The sequence below is a fragment of the Catharus ustulatus genome, chromosome 5, assembly GCF_009819885.2.
Source record: "Catharus ustulatus isolate bCatUst1 chromosome 5, bCatUst1.pri.v2, whole genome shotgun sequence".
In the NCBI taxonomy this organism is placed as follows: domain Eukaryota; kingdom Metazoa; phylum Chordata; class Aves; order Passeriformes; family Turdidae; genus Catharus; species Catharus ustulatus.
The window spans coordinates 42,173,713-42,193,302 of record NC_046225.1 but is presented as its reverse complement, the minus strand read 5'-3'; the positions used below and the strand labels follow the sequence as shown (position 1 = coordinate 42,193,302).

Genomic DNA, 19,590 nt, shown 5'->3' with positions numbered 1-19,590 from the left:
ACCACGCAGACACTACAGTAGGAATATGGCCCACAAACCCTGTAGCCTCAGAAGAAACCAGATTAAGGAACATCTGAAAGATACCAACTTACACTTCCACTTCTTTAGAAAAATCTCTCAATACTAGAAATTTTGACCTATTAGTGTTCCACTAACAACAGCTTATTTGCAGTATGCTAATAAGTTCTGCTTGACTTACCTAAACAAATCTCATGGTTCTTTAAGAAATCACAAGAGGAAACATGATCAGGGTATTAAGTTCACTAAAATCCCAACAAGTAATGTCCATCTGTTTTTGTGCTAATGTTGTCTAGGAGCTAAATACCCTTTCTCTCTTTTTTTTTTTAAACTCCTGCTGCTTACACCCCAATTTATTAGCAGAGAACACACCTCCACTCCTTCAGATCTCATTGCACTGGTTTTAAAAAAATCACACTCTTCCAGTGCTCTTTTGCATGTCTGTCCTTCCCATCCCTTTAATCCTGTCAGAGGACTCCTCTACATTTACTCTAAATTATGCAACTTTCCTTTAAAAACAACAACCAGAATTCTGCACCATATTCCAGTGTTCCAGCTAACCTCCCACCTGCACTGGGTACCAAGAAATCAGAATTTTCTTACTTTTAGTGGAAATACCCTGTTTTTTTCCCCCACAGCTGTATTTTCTTGGTGACTTGCTGTGACTCTACAACTGAGCAAGCAGTTCCAGTTAACCTTTTTATGCTGACTGCAAGTGAGTTTGAAGCAAATATTCTTAGGTTTGACTCCCAAGATCACAATCTTTAACAGCTCACTCTGTGGATATGATTAAGGATCTCTGATCATCCAATTCTTCTCAGCTGTTATCCATTTTTAAGCATCTCTGCTTACCACACTCTAAAAAAGAATCTCAAAACCTAAGATGAAAAACAAACAATGTTTTAAGTGTTACCTAATGCAGGACAGAATCATTACCCAGTGTGACACTTGCTAATACAACCACCAGGAAAAAGCATTTGAATGAAAATATCAAGTCTTAACAGGAAAACCAAGGCAACCAAGGCAACTCCCTCCCTCAAAAAGCCCGCTAGGTAAAACAATTGTGTCTTTTTAGAATTCAACTACTAAATGAGGCTTCTTTAAATTATAGCTCACTGGAAAGTATGTGATACTTTAAACCATACAAAAGGATTCTCTAACATATTTTGTTGCTAGGACCACAAAATGAGAAGGGAGGGGGGTTTGGGGCTTTTTTATAGAAATCTGCTACTATCAAATTAATTTGACTAATGTTAATGCTATATTGTAATCAACCACACCAACACCCCACCCCCTCAAAAACAAAGCCTGCCTGTTTTCTGGCAGCAAACAGCAAATGCAAGGAAAGATAGAAGCATTTAAAAAATCTGACACTAGAGGAGGTTTTGGCAAGAGAGTGTAAGCAAATGAGAAACAAAAGGAACAAAACCCAACAAAGATAAACCTAGATGTTTTCTTGTAGGGTGGAAATTTTAGAAACACTGATAAATAATACTCCTTTCCAACTCCTTTCCACTGCTGAAAGCACAAAACATGTCTGTTGAAGGTCTTAACCACATGTTCTTCACTACCCTCTTCAGTTCGGCCAGAACACATCTGCAGTGTGGCTGGAGATGCTGCAGCAAACATTCAGCAAGAATCTAGTCAGTAGAAAATATTCTTGAAAGGTGGAGTGATAATTAGCAACACAACCCAAAGACACAGTGCACTCTCTCTCATTTATATTGACTGCTGTAACCATGAAAAGATTTTCAGCCCAAAGACAGTGCTGCAGTGGTTACAGCTTTTCAAACCAATAGTGATGACTGGCAGATAACATCAGGTTAAAATAAGAACCTGCAACACTGAACACAAGTCCCAAGGTACTGCAGCAGCCTTTAACAGCCCAGTTTTTCCTGGCTAGGAGAGAACTGATGAAAAGGCCAGGCATGGAATCAATTAAATTAGTGCCAAAGTGCTTTTAAAAAGAAAAGGTTAGATGCTCCAAAGACTTAGCAGTTGAGAGTTTACTGGGTCATTTTTTTCCCCGTGGTCGAAAGCAGAGTTTTCAATATGGCTGGAGTACCTTTAAGATGTGCTTTAAAGTGAAATTGAAATATTTTACACCTCAATACATGAAGAAGCTATACTAGTATATTCTGCCCCTATGATCTACCTGCATGAGGTAGATGCAATATCCCCTGCCTCCCACGGAGGTTCAAAAATCTTTCAAATTCTGTCCTTCAGTCTCACCTGTGTGGAGATTAGCTGTGAAGATGGGAATAAAGGAAATGCCATGGCACAACAGTTCAGCAACTCATCAAATCTGCTTCCTCCCTCATGCTCATCAATCATCTTAGAGGAAGCATTAGAAATTCAACTGCACATATTACCACTAGTGTATACTTCACCTTAGAGAAAATGCCCTTGTTCCAGACAGAAGCAGTTCTTTGGAGATCCCCAGGGACTGGCATATTTTGACTTTTTATCCCAACAAGTACGACTATCGGCAAATGCAGCAACCAAAGCCTACCTCCCCAAATAAGTGACAGTACTTGGAACCAGGGGTTCCCTCAATTAAACAACTCACTGGATGAAATATTTCCTCCTGTCCATTTCACAATTTTTTTACTTTTGAATTTTACTGAGCATTTTTTACAGGAAGCAGTAAAGTAAAACCTACAACAGATTTTGACTACTGTTAAAACAGTAATACCGCTCTACCTACTTCTCCATCATTTTTAAATGAAATTTCAGGAGTCTGAAAATTACCCTGTACATGAGCCATAAAACCAAACACAGTATCCAAAAAGATTAAATTACCAATTTCACAGAGCAACCTCTCTTGCATGACTTCTTACGCACCTCCTCATTTATAGTCGTAAGTTTAGATTTTAATTACCACTCCTGACTCATCTAACGCATTCACCATTGACTCCAGTAACATGCAGTTATCATGCTCCTAAAAAAGCACAAAACTTAACAAATTTAAGCACTATTTTGTCAGTGCTCACTGCACTGCTTTATACTACAGTGCTGATGTCACTATTCTGCAGAATTGCTCAGCTGTTTCACTCAGCTGTCGCTAGTCCCTTCTGAAATCCTCCTCAGCAGTCTTAATGAACCTGAACAACTGCGATCTGACAGACAGGGTTACCACTTCATTATCCATTCCATCCTTTAGATTTTTAATATAGCTATTAAACCCCAAACATTTGGTATTGATCCCTGCTGCACAAAGCATCATTAACCCTTTACTGGGCCCAGATGTGGCCATCCTTCTTTTTTCTCCTCTGTATACTAAACTGAGCTTGACAAGACTTTTCTTTTGGACTTTCACCAAGCATTTATAAAGCACTAGAGCGTGGAGTTCTTGTGCTCCCTGAGTGTCACTATGACCCAGTTTTCTGAAAGATGAGAGCACATAAAAATAGTTGTCTCTTTGCCCTCTTATTCAGTATAAGAGACCTAACTAGGACATCAAGGCTAGATTCCTGAGATGATCTCAAGAGCTGATGATGATCTCACCTTTAACTGAACTAAGCTAAAAGGCTAGCAAAAGAAGAATCAAGATAATTTCTTTAACAGATTTCACATGTAACACAGGACACAGAGAGAAAAAATCAGGCATCAAAAAATATTGAGATCAAAGCATAGGGGATATATAAACCCAAGCCCTGAATTGCTACATTTTATGCCATAGCAAAATAGTTATTTTCTAACACACTTTAAAGCAACAAAGTAAGTCATGCCTTATATCTTGTCACTGTGTTGCAATTCCTTACTCTTGGTCATAACAAAAAAGGCCTTATAGTACCATCATATTCTTTCAACAAGCAATCTCTGCAGGCACTACAGTAATTTCACGACTATAAGGCGCACCCTTTTGGCTAAAATTTTCCCCCAAACCCAGAATTGCGCCTTATAGTCCGGTGCACCTTATATAATGGACAAAGTTGCGAAATTCGCCAACCCAGAAGTGCGAGCCTGCAACAGTCCCGAGCCGAGCAGAGCCCACCCGGCAGTGGCATTGGGGCTGTGCCGGCACGGGGGAAATGCCCGGGGGTGCGTGGGGCTCCCAGAGCTGCACGGGGCTGCCGGAGCGGCATGGGGAGGGAGGGAGCAGGCTGCCGCAGAAGTTGCGAGCCCCAGCCGCTCCGAGCTGCACCCGCTCCAAGCCGCTGCCGCTCCAAGCCACTGCTGCTCCGCGTCGCGGCGAGCCACAACCGCTCTGTGCCGCAGCGAGCCCCAACCGCTCCGTGCCGTCGCGCGCCATGCCTGCTCTGTGCCGCTGCTAGCCCCGGCTGCTCTGAGCTGCCCCCGCTCTGAGCCGCTCCGAGCCGCGCCCGCTCCGTACTGCCGCGTGCTGCGCCTGCTCTGCGCGGTGGTGAGCCACAACCACTCCATGCTGCGGCAAGCCTGACCACTCCGTGCCGTGGCAAGCACCGATCACTCCATGCCACAGCAAGCCCTGGCCGCTCCGTGCCATGGCAAGCCCTGACCGCTCCGTGCCATGGCAAGCCCTGACCGCTCTGTGCTGCGGCAAGCCCTGACCGCTTCGTGCTGTGGCAAGCCCCAACCGCTCTGTGCTGCGGCGCGCCGCGCCTGCTCCGTGCCGCAGCCATCCCTGGCCACTCCGAGCCACCCCAAACCACCGCCGCCCCGAGCCCCACTTCGGCAGCCGGCACCAGGGGCGGGTGGGAGTGCCGGGCCCCGCGCACGGGGAGGACGCTTGGGGTTGCGTTTAAAGGCTACACCAATCTGTTAAAATGTTTCCAATTTGAGCACCTGCCAGTAAACTCCACGATCATGGGATTCCGTTACTAATTAGTTATTGTTGTGTGCGGCACTGATCCTCGCTGCAAAAAAAAAGTGCGCCTTATAGTCCAGTGCGCCTTATATGATCAACAAAGTTGCGAAATTTGCCAGCTCCCAGGGGGTGCGCCGTATAGTCCGGTGCGCCTTATGGTCGTGAAATTACTGTACTTTAACTCACCCAGATCTTATAGCCCTGAGGGCACCTCTGACTTAGACAGGTAAAAAATGTCTCAGTCAGAACCAGAGCTTGAGAAGGCCTTCTGCTTCAAAAGCATTTCTGATCATCAGTAAACATGGCACTGCACATGGTGAAGGGGATGGTACATGCCCCTCTCTCACTGACCACCCCCTTTGTGAGGCTGGAACTGCTGCACAAACCAGCCCTTAGAAACATCTACAGGAGATGCAAGTAATTCTGAGTGCACTTTTTGAAACCCCTGCTGTTCTTCCTATCTGACAAGCTACAAGTTTCAAAGAGTTGATATAGAAGCTACCCAGAGAAAAAACTATGCTATAAAGATTGAATTAGCAGCAAAAGAAGATAGGAGAGAAAAACAAGAAACAATAAGAAAATAAGAAAGAAAGAATATAGGAAAGGTTAAAAGGAAATGTGGAGAAAGAGCTGATTTTTGTTTGATTCTTAAAGGAGACAGTGAAGCATCGGAGATGTAACTTCTGAGAGAATACTTGCTAAAAGAATCCAAATACTTAGCAGGGCTAAATGGAAGCAGAAATAATAACTAAATGGTAAGAAATAAAATTAGTACCTCCAGGTGTCGAAAGTCTGGGGAAAAAATAAGGATCTATAGAATTGCTGGAATAAGCAAAGTGGTAATGGTTGCATGTATTAGTAAAGAAATAAGTGAACAAAGGACAGTTGTTTTGTGACAACTGATCTGCATGTGCTCTGCATCCACTTGGTGCTTGCCTTTGTTTTGTTTTCTGGGCTGACCTTCACCCCCTGCCACACAAAGGATTCACTGAAAGCCTCCACCCAAAGTCTCATTTAAAAGCCCAAAAGAACAAATGTACCTTGCCTAAGCCCAAGTGCCAATGACCCAGCAAAGGCAGCATCCCCAGCAGAGCACCAGGCTCCTGCCAAGGGTACCTGCATATTACTGCACTGCCTTGGAAAGAGCCCTCCTCCCATCTCAGTGTCTTGAACAGGCAGAATAGCTAAAAAGAAACATTTAGCTTCACATGCAAAAGGCTGTTTCTAAGCTTTTATGATGAAAGATCAAAGCTAGGGGAAGGGTGGGAGCTTAGAGGACAGTAAAGTTGAGAGTAAATTAGTAGTGTGCATGCTAATAAGACACACATACAACATCACTAAGGGAGCATGTTAATGGTTTGGGCAGTTTGAATGGAAACATATGAAAGCAGTTAAGCATGTCATCACCAATACTGTCTTTAGAAGTGTTCTGCTGCTTTACAAGCAGCTCTTCAAAACACACATGCACATGTACCTTCATACGAAGATAGTGTAATCCACAAGAACTTGAAAATGTGAGGCTACCCAAAGGGTGTCCTGCATGGTCTGCAAAGCCTATGCATAATTTGTGTGATTTTTTTTCTTTAAATTCTGGTATTTCATTTCTGGTACTGCATTTAACAGAGTTATTCCAACATGGATTTGTTATGGAGTATCCAGTTTGATACATGCTCAGAACATAATTTGGAGAACATTTGTGTAACAAGGATAAGATAGAAACTTACCTCAGGGCTTTAGTCTAAAAGACTGATTGACCTGGTGTAACTATACCTATGTAAATAGCCATTTATTCTGCAGTAAGAGTGTTTTGTTTAACTTGATTTAGCTTATACAGCTTCCAGAAGTTTGTTCTTTTTTTGATAGTACATGTATAATCCTTCTAAATTCATCTGCATGACCTTTTGTATCATGCATGAAAAGGTGAAAGTTAAAAATGGAATAATCAATAGTAAAAATAAAATACTAATTTTGTTACAGGCAACTATATGTTCTTCTTGTTGTTCAATCATATGATCCCAAATGCATCCAAAAACTAAATGTTTAAACAAAGGATTTAACTTTCTACTAGTATTTTTTTCTGGGTTCTCATAGTTTCAGTCTTCAAGAGTATATAACCATTGACATTTCGAGTTGCAAGTACTATTTCTGTAAAATCTTCCTGTTATGGAAAAAGGCAGACATAGTAAAGGAGCCAAATCTGGTTTCTATTGCCATATGTTGTTTCTAATAGTCACAGCTTGAGTTTCAAAACTGATGTAGATTTTAATTTCCCTTTATCCCCATTGAGTGCTGCTGTACTATCAGAACTTCTTAAAATCAAGACTTAATAAGAAGCCTAATTTTAGGCACTCATTTCTCAAACATGACACAAAAACTCACACTCAAATGTAAAAGAACCCAGGCATGTAAGATATCTGGAAATACCTGAAAGTCTTGGACACATCTCCTTTATACTTGAGTTTACAAACAAGAGCCTAAAAGCCTACTTTAGGGCAGAGAAATTTAAATGTGATTTACATGTCTTTTGCCTTGCTCCTGACAAACATTGTTTGATGGAAGTTTTGATGGAATTAATGTTTCCAAGAAAAGTTTGAGGGTCGAAAAATTATATTCTTAAGAGGTAAACAGAGGAAGAAGTTCTTGCTGTTAGAGAATATAATTCTGGTATTCTTCATGATATCTTTGGAGACTGAGGATATAAAAGTATCCTCAGTGTAACTTCCCAGTGACAGTTTTCTTCCCGATAACATAATTCTTTCAAGGGCAGAAATTACCTTGTAAACATAATCACACATATTTTCCCCTCACACACAGCCTCTGATTGTCTCATTCATCACCTAGGTAGACAGACATTATGCAATTCTGTTTGCCACATACTGCTCCTCAGGAAGCACTTTTAGAATACCAAAAGGATATAAACTTCCCCCTAAGCCTCAAGAGTGGGTCATCTTCACCTACTTCCACCAACAGTGAAGTCACAGTGCTGGCTTTCTGATATCACAGCATTCTCTGTAGCAACAGCCTATGAGGTCACAAATAAAGGATTATCACTTTGTTGCAGGATTAAGGGAACTAAGAAGCTGGTCTGTCAGGAGATGGGTTTTACTTCAAATAATGGGCATTAGGAAAATGCTGAAAATAAATGGGTTGTAAATTGTCTTTGTCTGGCATGCACCCTTTTTTCAATAATACTGTAAAATAAGGTATTGCTTTCATTAACAGCTCCTAAGTAATGGAATGAACTGCAGGCTACCTCCTGAGCTATTACATGGGAGATGAATTCTGAAACAACTTTCTTATCTTTGGACTCCTCAGTCATTTGATTTTGCAAGTGTAGGCATCAGTCAGACCACTCTGCTCAAGGGTCTGCTGGTTAGTTTATTCACAAGTGTTCAAAGCTAGTAATAAGTTTCAAAAAGTGACTAGAAAAAAATACAAAAGGAAGTCTGGAAATATCTGCTGGTGGAAGGAGGGATGAAAGGAAGGATGATACCATGTGACAACAGACTTACTATTATTCACAGAAATCCTATGACCCATGCATGCTTGCACATGCAGACTTTTCCCATATTTTTGAAGTAATTACCCACTTTTCTACATGCCTGGAAACTTGGGCTGCCCAATGCCTGGAAACTAGCAACTATATGCATATAGTCTTATCTCACATAAGTGAGCAGCAGGTCCAACATATCAGGTGTACTATGCATGCCTAATTTATCCCTGAGGGACTGTCCCAGATTTTAAGATTAAGATCTGAAAATCCTAAAACAGCCTTGGCTTGTAATTTTCAGTCTGACCTGTGATGCAACCAGTACAAGCAATTGTACAGTGTGAGAGTATCTTGCAACTTCAGGAAGATTTTTTACTAAGGCCCTACTTTCAGCTTACAGGAGCTGGACAGAGATATTTCCATCATTATGAGTGTAGGCACTACCAATTTCCATTCTAGAAATGGAAGAAAACATTGGAAAGATTTGCAGTAGCTGATCAAGGCTTCACCTGGAGTCTCACCCATCAGTCCGGAAAATTTGTATTTCTATTTTGCAGCAGGACAACTATTAAAAACATTGAGAAGAAACAACGCAGACGGACTGACAAGATGTTTCACAGCGTTTTAAATACGCTTTGAAATTTTGCAACCTATTTAAAAACGTTGCTTCTTTTGCCCTCGAGCACTAGCAATACAGAACCTCAAAGGAAGTGCTTAGATAGACTAGACTTACTCGCTTTGCCACTAAGCTCTGCAGCTTTCTAGGGCTGTCAAGAGCGGACAGGCTGAGCCGTGCCGTGAGACACGAACCACGGCGCTCAGTCGCGCCGGGGGCCCCGGCCGGCTCCGCGCACCCGAGACGCTGCAGAGCCGCTCAGCCTCTGCCAGCACCGCGCCTCGCTAGCGGCCCCTGCCCCGCCCGCGCTAACGCCGAGCGCCCAGGGCACGGCACCACCCGCGGCCCCCGGGGGCAGCGCTGCCCCGCCCGTACAGCCCGCCCGCCGGCGAGGCGGGAGTGCAGCGCAGCCTCCCGCCGCCCCGCGCTGCTGATGGAGCTTCTATCGCGCTGCAAGGCGGGCAACCGAGCCAAACGGGGAAGGAGTGCCCATCCCATCGCATCCCAGCCCGGGGGCCCCCGGGGGCGCGGTACCTCCGAGCGGCACCTCCGCCCGCCGCCATGGCAACGCGGGGCCCGTTCCCTGCATCTCCCATCCCGAACCCTTCACGGAAAGCTGACAACGCTTCAGAGTGCCCGAAACGGAGAAAAAACAATACGCGCAGAGTCGAAAGATGGGACGTTACTCCCACCTTTGCACGACATTTTCAACCAAAAGCCAGCGCAGTGTTCTCCAGCAAAGGCCACCCACGTCCCAGCCATTTTGGATGCATGAGCAACTCCCACAGGGCATGCACCCCTGTGAGCTGCGGCTGCCGCCTCAGGAACGGCCAAAATCCCAGAGAGGGAGAGCTCAGAAACAAAAATAAAAGAAGGGGGTTTTTGTTGATTCCTTTATTTAGCCTGGAGGTCGTGGGGCTTTGTGGTTTTGTTTGAGGTTGTTAATTTTACGTGATGGTAAAGCAGATTTCCATCCCATTCGTCTACAAGCACTCTGTCCTCACAAGAAACTCTGGGTTAGTACTCCAAAAGAGCAGTACAGACACCCTTTGCCTCCCTGAGGGCAGTGGTGTGATGGGACATGTGTTGCTGATGCCAGAAACAAATCTGAACACACACTGCAACCAAATCCACCTCCTGTTTCAAAAGTACTACAAAATACTCATCGAATATACATTATATGTATATATAATGCAACTTTTCAATTCAGCATGGCTTCATGATTGATCCAAGGTTTTTGTTGTTTTGTTTTTAGAGTTTAAGGGGGTCAAAGGATCAATAGCAAAATATTCCTCTCTTGCTGCTATTGAGTGGAATCTGAACTTGTGCAAAAACTTCAGCTGATTCGCCACCTGTTATTGTCTAAAAGGGCAACCACAATGGAGATGTTTTTGCACAGGAAGTGTAGAAAAACCCACTGCCTCTATTTTAAATGGATGCAGAAGGCTCTATGACCACAATATGGTTTGTCAAAACAGCCATCAGCACACATGCTGAAAACCACAGCTATAGAGCAAATCAGAAAGCTAAATCAAACCACATTCTCTATCTCCTTTGGTTTCATCTAAAGCAAGTAGGAGAATTAGTTTATGGAGGCAAATCACAGGGTAACAATGGGTGCCTACTGTGGATTCTGAGCATGAATTTGAACTTTGCTTTGTGCCTGGGCTGAGGGCTTTCTTCACAAGTGTAAATGTGCATCTTGGTTTTTCAGGCTGGTGTATCTCCTGGTTCTCAGGCATCAGCAACATGCACAGCCTAACCACACCTAGCTGATGGATATTTAGAAGAAAGCTAAAGCAGTATTACAGTCATAGTAATTCGGTGTTTGGGACACAGCTGGGCAAACACTGGTAAGACACAGGAGGTGTCTGCAGCATGCTATGGTCAAGAATCAGCACCATGACCTCATCCTCCTCCAGCGCTCAGGCACAGAGGGAGCTGAGATCAGACTAGCAGCCAACTAAGCACTCATTCAGCCTGAATTTCAATATTCCTTTCTTGATAAGCTCACTCATTGTTTTAATTACATAAGGAAAATGCACAAATGCTTTAATTCCAAACTTTGACATACAAACCGTTACTAGAACTAAGGTGAACTAAATAGAAACTTTCCACTTGAACAATCGAATAAAAAGATCAAGAAGCTGACTCAGCAGAGTAATATCAATTTTGAAAGGCAATTGCCAACCCCTCCAAGCAAGACAGAGAACTGCTTGATGGCAGCACAAGTGCTAGGATCTCCCTCATCCTGCAGCTACACACTGGACATGCACACACAATATCCACAAGACCATTAGCACTGCCCTTTCATAATAATGAGTGAGAAAAAAACACCAACCAACCAACCAACCAACCAACCAAAAAACTCCTTTATAAATAAAATTTCCCCCTGCCAGGCAGTATAAGAAAGCAAGAGCACATGATTCCTATGATCATGCAACCTCTGGCATACAGGAAATCCAAGGCCAAGACTCAGCAAAGAAGCTACAAGCCAAGATAGTGCAAAGTTTTTTTCAAAAGCCATATGACCATATTGTGTCTGAAACATTTTCTACCCTATATATCAGTTTCACATAGTATTGTTTTCACTTCTTTGTTTGCCAATAATCTCCAACACCTTTACATGCTGGCAATTTTATTTCCTTCACTAATGCCACTGACATCCATTGCTCTCTCTACAAGTCAAATATGAGGAAATGGTTCTTCAGTGGATGACAACAGTTCTGTCTGGCATTTTACAAGATCTGGAAGACTGGCACTGCCTGAAGAACTTCACAGTCGAGCTCAGACAGAGCCAACATATTTCAGATACAATCGTTATCTGTGAAGCCATGGAAGCAATAAGATCACTTCCTCCTTGCAATCTTCAGCTTAACATACTCAACAATTACTGTTATTTTTAAAGTTTCTTTGGAAAAAGAAAAAAAAAAGCTCATAATGGTTTTATCCATTTTAGTGTTTGACTTTGGGACTAACCACCTACCTTCAGTTATTAAACATTTATGATTTCCTTTTCCCTCAAGTACAGGAGGAAGAATTTGGCAATCAATCAGGGAGGACAAGCTGACTGACAACAGCTTACAGCTAAACTAGCAACTGCTCAACCAAACTGTACCATCCATAGAAGATGTGCCATAACTTAGCTTGAGGATGATAAGCCTATAATCAACAGCCATGATTTTTATTGGCATATCTTGTTTGCATTTCAAGAAAATAACAAAATAATCTGATGCTCACATATTTCTGCGTTATCTGAAAGCAAAGGATACCTTAGCTTTCTCCACATAGTTTCTGTTAACCGAAACCCTGGAATCATGTAATTATTATCTTCATATATAGGATTTGCCCAGATACTAAAATTCTGAAGCTGTAAGCTTACAAATATTTTCACTCTTTTCTCCTTCACTGCTAAATAGGAAAGATTATGGCAAAGATTAACTAGACTAGGCACTCAATTTGTTCCAATTTCTTACCTCTCTCAGATGCTGGTTTAAAAATGTCAACCTGAACTGAACCAATGATCATCAAGCAAATTAGTTACAGAAAGAACTAAATTTGAGACCCTGCATGTATCAGTAAGAGCTCCAGGAGTTTCTCAAACAACACACCTGGATTCTTCCAATCACCAGGAAAAGTTCCAGGGGAGATCTAGCACGCTCTACACTACTAACTCCTGCAGGCTAGTTTAGTTCCTAAAAAGCAACAGGAAAACAGCTTTGATTCAAAAGCAAGGAATGGTCAAGATGTTGGACAGCTACTCAAGACATCTGTGCTGCATTCAGTACTGTGACTAGAACTAACAGAAATGTGTCTGGATCAGATTCACGCTGCCCACGTGGGAAAGCTCACTGACCATTCACACAGTTTTTGTGGTCTGTGTTGAACGCTGTGGTTCAGCACTTACTCGGCTCACATTAACAGAGCTGACCAGGTCAGATAGAGCTCTGGCCTGCCTATACAGTCCCTAGTACGTGCCATATCCTAGATATCTGTTTGGCCCCTTTAGACTTATTTTGAAATTTAAGTACCTATAAAATCTTACTGAATAGTTTATGCGAAATGGTATCTCCCATGCCAGAAATCTTTCATTTAGAAGAGAGCAATAGGGTTAAACAGCAAATAAAAAGACCAAACATATCCATCCTTGAAACACGTCAGATGTACAATAGAAATTATGTACAGTAATTTCACAACTATAAGGCGCACCCTTTTGACTAAAATTTTCCCTCGAACCTGGAAGTGCGCCTTATAGTCCGGTGCGCCTTATCTGATGTACAAAGTTGCGAAATTTGCCAAACCGGAAGTGTGAGGTGTGAGCCATGGGAGGAACTGGCAGTGCCACAGCAGCCGGCTGGGGGCGGGCCCAGGGGGCCCGCAGCACCGCCCCTCCCGGGTCCAGGCAGTCCCGGGGGCCCATGGCTGCCGGGTGAAAGCGGGCCAGGGGGCCCGCGGCACCCCCCTCCTGGGTCCAGGCAGTCCCACGGGCCCATGGCTGCCAGGTGAAGGCGGGCCCGGTGGCTCATGGCACTGCCCCTGCCGGGTGGAGGCGGGCCCGGGGGCCAATGGCTGCCGGGTTGAGGCGGGGCCTCGGCCAGCAACCACATCGAGGGAGCTGGGGGCGGAGCCTCGCTGCGAAAAAAAAGGTGCGCCTCATAGTCCGGTGCGCCTTATCTGATCTACAAAGTTGCGAATTTTGCTGACTCCTGGGGGGTGCGCCTTATAGTCCGGTGCACCTTATGGTCGTGAAATTACTGTACTCATCTGTGCTAAAACCTGACAAGAAAAAGATCTAAAAATATTGTTGGATATCATAATTGCTACTTCAGATGACCTGAGGAATCCATCACCACGCTGGTGGTATGCTGTGGTATTTTTCCTTTGCTCACTTTCACATGAAAGTCCTTGCACAGACAAGTCAGCATTTGTCAAAGCATTCATCATAGATGCCTAATTGCACAACAGAACTACCCAACCAAAAGGCTATCCACTGCTCTCCTCAACCAGGAAAAGCCAGCTTACATATATGCTTGATCTAGTCTCATGAGTTGGTTTAGGGAGGTAACCTAGCAGAAGGTTGCTCCTAAAAAGAAAAAAAAAAAAAAATTGATGCCAAACTCTGACTGGGTGCCCTGTTAAGACTGAGGAGATCCTGTCTCACGGTAAAGCAGGAGGCAGTCTGCCAAAGACATGGAGAAGCAGGACCTCCTGCTCTGGGAGCCAGCAGTTACAGGTAAGAACTGCTCAGTTATCACGAAACTGCATGGTTGCATGGTAATATGGTCACTCACCACTAAAATGACCGACAGTCACCATCCTGACAGCAGGTCCATGTGACAGCTGGAATTTTCAAAGGGCTTTAAAAAGGCTTACTAAACTCCATTCATTTTCATGCCTTCTGGGTTCAAGTCTATCAGCACCAGTTTCAACTACAAAAGGCAAAAAGCAAGCCTGATTTGTCATATCCGACAGACCAACAAGACTTGAACAAAGTAAGGACATGCAGCTGGAATAAACAAGAATATAAGTAGCAAGCACACATGCCAAGAATACGTTTAAAAATAGTGCTGTTCTTACAGAGACAGCATGTACCCATTTTCATCAGTAGTTCCAAAGATCTGTTAAAAACCATCACTTGCAATAACTGAGCTTCTTAAGGAAAATGGTCTATTAGACATCAGATATTGACCATTCTAGTGGAAAATAACATGCAGAAGACAAGAAGAATCCTGCATTTCTCCATCCACTGCTGGAATATCTCCCCAAAACACAGATGACATAGTCACAATGAATGGCAGACATCCTACTGTGTAGAATACAATTCCACTGATATTAAAATGTATCAGAAAACCATACTTTTTAATGTATTCATTTTAGAAAGAGGGAGAAATATTTTGACAAATGTCAGAACTTCCTGTTACGGCATTCCTGCAAGAAGTGTTTCTTTATCTCCTTTCAAATTAGTTTGTTCTAAAAGACTGCATTAGGTAGAGAAATATTTAAAACATTTAAACAGTCAAATTTGAAACAAACCAGTCTGATCCTGCTGGAATTAAATGTTCTACGTGATCTAAAAATACTGGGTTTCAGATTTTCTTCCACATGAAATCTGTCTACTTTGGAGCTCTGTTTCAAATCAGAAAACAATTTCCTTAGAATCCCAAAACCTCCACAAAATAGAGCCTCTGTCTACTAGTCAACTGTACGCAAGCCTCAAATTTTATAAAACAAGTTTCAACATATGCCCTTACAAGAATATCCAGTATCATGTATTTCCTCATGGGAAACCTGAGAATCTTAATCCATTAGTTTAAAATGAAAACTTTCATTTAGTCTGAGCAGGATTGAAGCATTTTTGCCCTGTTCTGCATCTCAATCTGTGTTTTATTAATTTATCTTGTGAACACAAGTCTTGATTGACTTGCATGTGTTTATAAATATGTATGTACAACTCAGAGTAGGAAAGCAGCAACAGCATTACATCAGCCTCAACACCTGCACCATGTTGACTGAAGCAGAGAAGACTGTCTATTGTTTCTCATTCTTACTAATGTCTGCCTTCTCAGCCTTACAAACACCCTACTGCTCTGCCATAACATAAATCATGCTGACTCTCTCTGACTTGCAATTTCCACTGTGACTGGAGAGGCAGGTCTTTAAAGAAAAAAATCAAGCAAAACCCCAACAAAAAACAGTGAAAATACCTAATATTCTTACGATTTTTATAATGACATTTGCCCCAAGTGCCCATTTGTGTGGAAAATGTTTAAATTGCTTCATTTAAAAAAGTCTACAGTCCTAAGGGAGCTTTTAGAATTATATACAAAACATTTTCATGCAGATGGAGGGCATTAAGTACTTCATGCATGCAAGAAAAAAAAAAAAAAGCTTGAAGAGACGTTTCAAGAAGAAAGCAGGAATATTTTAAGTCTGAGACAGAGATCTTGTTCATTGCACTCACAGAGAAAACAAACTGAAAAGAAACCAAAAGGAAACAGCTTACATACTGCACAACAAATTGTCTCCAAAAACTTAGTCAGCATCTAATGTGACTGTCTCAACAATTATTCTTCTAAGCTAAAATGTAAACCTTAAAAAATACCTAATTTTGCACCACAGAAGTTTACTACTCTTTAAGCTAAGCTATGCATTTAGGGAGAACAAATGGTAAGGATCCAAATCAGCCAGCACTCAGGGAGACATTCACCATACGTCACCCAGAAAACAGCAGTTTCAGCAAACAGGAAATCCAGACTAGAACTGAGACCAAGACTGCTAGCCATGACAGCAGTGAGTAATGCAGTCTTTTAAGAGGAACAGTGGGGACAAAATCTGGTTTAAAAATTGATCGCATATGGAAGAGTTCAACAGTCACCTGCAGCAGTTACAAAAAGTGGGACTGAAAGACCCCAAGTGCATCTATCCTCAGAATCAGGCCCCTCCCAGAAGGCAGCTGTGGGAAGGATGTTAGCTGGAAAACCATCTAAATACCTGGAAGACAGGCTACAAAGGAGCAAGCATTAAGACAAACCCCTGCAGGGCAGCAGGACTGCTTTGAAAATGTTTATTTTTAATTTCAATCTTGATTCTGAAGTGATAACATCATGCCACAAGCAAAGGAACCAGAATGGCAATGTTGTCTAGAGCATTATTTCATCCTCTCTGCCTTGCAAGTTGCTTATCAGCTCAGAAGGCACTGTCAAGCTTAGCAGCACAGTCGTGCTGCTGGAAGAATGTGGAGCTAGCAGGGTTTTTCAGGTCAGGCTGGTACAATGCTGCAGATTAAGCAACTTCAGTGAATGAGGTGGAAGTCTTGGGAGCAGACAATTTGCTCCTGGGAATGAGATTCGGAGCACCTAACCAAGCATTTAGATAGGAAGGGACTGCCAGCTCACAGTTTGCTCCTACTTTGATGTTCAAGGGATCCAAAAAGGTAACCCTTCTGGAAGTGAACAAATCATACTAAGCAAAGCATTCTGTATCACCCATTTCTAAAGTATACAAAAATACTGTGGAAAAACAAGTTTTGGTCGCTGCATGGCAAAAGCTCCCAAATCGTTTTAAAGATCTGCTGTGGTTTTGTCTTAAAGCTCATCAATGCTCAAAGCCCATGAAAAGCTGCCATTTTCTCACTGCTCGTGAACATACCAAATAGCAATAATAAACAAGTATTGTGAAAAGAGGATCTAGTTGGTGGACAGGTTCTTGAAACCTGGACACAACATCGAGGCATTTGTCTGTAATTTCTGTGATCTTATGCCTGAGTTCTGTTGTCAAGAGCAGATTATCTGCAAGTCTTTCTATTGCCTTTTATTGGAGCCCAGATCCTTAATAGTATCATTTAATATTCATTATCTATTACCAAGATGTAAAAGAGACAAGTCTAGTGACATAAGTCCTGCCTCTCACAAAGTGAAACACCTAACACCAACTGTTTTAAATGTCAATTTAGTGATAAATAGTGTCTCACAAAACAAGGTAGACATACCACTGGAAATGTCCCCATGCCTCTCTTGTATTGGATGCATCATTCTTGTAACCTTGCAACAGTCAGGGTTATTCATTAACCAGCTATTAGCTGAAAAAAATAAAATGTCCATTAAAAAGTAGCACTAACTTTCTGAAAGTGTAATAAACTGAGACACAGGTAAACTTTCAGAAGCAGAAAAGGATTTTAGCTAGAAACTTCATCCTGAACCTCTGCTTTATCTAACTGGATTTTGTACTTTTGTAGAAAGCTGCCACAATAATCCAGGTAAATTCTGAACATGTGAAAAGGAAAAAAAAAGATGAAAAAGAAGAAAATTATGATCTTTCAGGAATACCCTGGATGCTGCCACGTAACCTCTTCAGAAAGAGAATTCCTTATTTTGGGACTTAATTTTGTGCCACCTGCTATTATAAACCCAAAGGATGCACACAACAATATATGGGTGAAAGTGATTTAAAATGTGATTCTAATAGTGCTTGAATGAGAACCTGGGCCTGGAATTATTCACACAAACTATTTCCATTTGTTAAAGCCATTATCCCTATTCTCTGACTAACTCCCTTGCACTCTCTAAAAAGAGAGGGAGAAAAACCAAAGCAAAACCCAACAAAACAAACTAAAATAAAACCTGAGAACAATTTAAATGTTTTGATGTGACAAATGCCAGACTCCAAAGCTCATAAATGTGCTTGAACAATGCTTTTGAAACTCTCATCCCAGCACCTTGCATCTTCAAATAATCTCCTGAGCTCATTCAAAATGCAAGCACTTTAAATGTACAAACATGGAAAGAGCCTTCCAGCTCTTGTAAAGAAGATAATGAATCACAAAGTTAACTTTTTGCTTTCAAGATGACTCTCAATCACTGCTTCCGTGATTTTACTTTCAGCTTCACCCTGTCCTGATCCTGGCATGTTCTGCTCCAGAACACACAGAGAGATCAGAAAAGCTGTGCTTAAGATTCAGAAAGAAGATAAAAAGTACAGGTGATTAGAAGGGTGCTCTATCCTGCCAGAAAGGATGGGGGCAGGGCTGATAGTGGTGGGGGAGAGCAAAAGAGCACACAAGAGCACACACAAGGTACAATAAGAAAGGGGGAAATGCTCTTCCAGAATGAGATGGAAAATGAAGGAAGCAAGGGTGGATGGGGAGCAGGAAGGGATCTAAACAGTTATGAAGAAAAATTAGAGACCGTTTTTAAGCTCACGAGAGAAAAATCATCGACAGTTGTACAGAAATGAATCCAACTTTTAAAAATTTAAGCTAAAAGGCAAATAAACAAAAGATTTAGAGTAAAAAGTGAGAAAGAGACCTATCCTGAGTGGGTTTCCAGTAGATGCTGACACCACGCATTATGAAGCCCTGGATTTTAAAGGGGAAGGTGTCTGGAAAATGATTTTCCTTCAAAGCAAACCAAGTCTATGACCAGGGCCGACCTACAAGCAAACAAGCATCAGCACCCGTGGCTACCAGACCAAAGAGACAGAACTAACAAGCTCTTCACCTGGCTATGGGAATGAAGGGATGGTCGTTTGTGGATGGCACATGTAAGCCACTGCTAAATAGGCTGAGTATCCTGAGCACATTTTCCAAGCATTTGTTTGGATACAGGCCTCTGCTGCTGGCCTGGAAGATGGCAGGACTGGAAGCAGGGTGGAAACCCCAGGCTCCAAATGTTGCTCAGCACTTCCAATCACAGGTTAACCTGGTGGTGTGGAGAGGAAAAATTTCTACCCAATTTATGGCAGAAGTCAGAATTTCTCCCAGGCAGCAGAACCTTCACTTCATCCCACTTTCCAAAGCTGATTCTCAAAAACTTTTTTGGGGGTTGTCAGTTTGGTCGTTTTCAGGTTTTTGTTTGTACGTTTGGAGGGGGTGAGTGAGGCTTGGGGACTGTAGGATTGTTTTGAGGGCTTTTTATTTTTTATTTTTCTTTCTTGGTCACTTTCCACTTTCAGGATGTAATTAAGGTTCAAAGTCAAGAAAGAAAGGGAACCAGTTCTGTGTCAGCAATCAGTTCAACATCCTGTTAATATCTACCCATAATCTCTCCCAGTCTAGGCATGTAATCTACCTGAGAGGTAAATTAATTTTCCAGTGGTTGCCTCCATGGGTTACCAATCTCTATTGCTTGTTACACGTTTAGTTACACAGGCATAATGTCTCCTGAAAATACACAACCAGGT

At 42.3% G+C, this 19,590-nt stretch overlaps 1 protein-coding gene across 6 annotated transcripts in view; it reads right to left on the bottom strand.

The window, feature by feature from the left end:
* Window positions 1-19,590, bottom strand: part of STOX2 (storkhead box 2) — a 151,599-nt gene that overhangs the window by 33,928 nt on the left and 98,081 nt on the right. The window contains exon 2 of one of the 6 annotated variants that reach the window (XM_033059598.2): window positions 17,402-17,491. The exons of 4 other annotated variants lie outside the window; for them this stretch is intronic. In XM_033059598.2, the coding sequence (XP_032915489.1) occupies window positions 17,402-17,491 (90 nt within the window). Of the gene's footprint in view, window positions 1-9,605; window positions 9,634-17,401; window positions 17,492-19,590 lie in introns of those variants that run through there. One more of the 6 variants, XM_033059604.2, reaches the window with a different exon arrangement.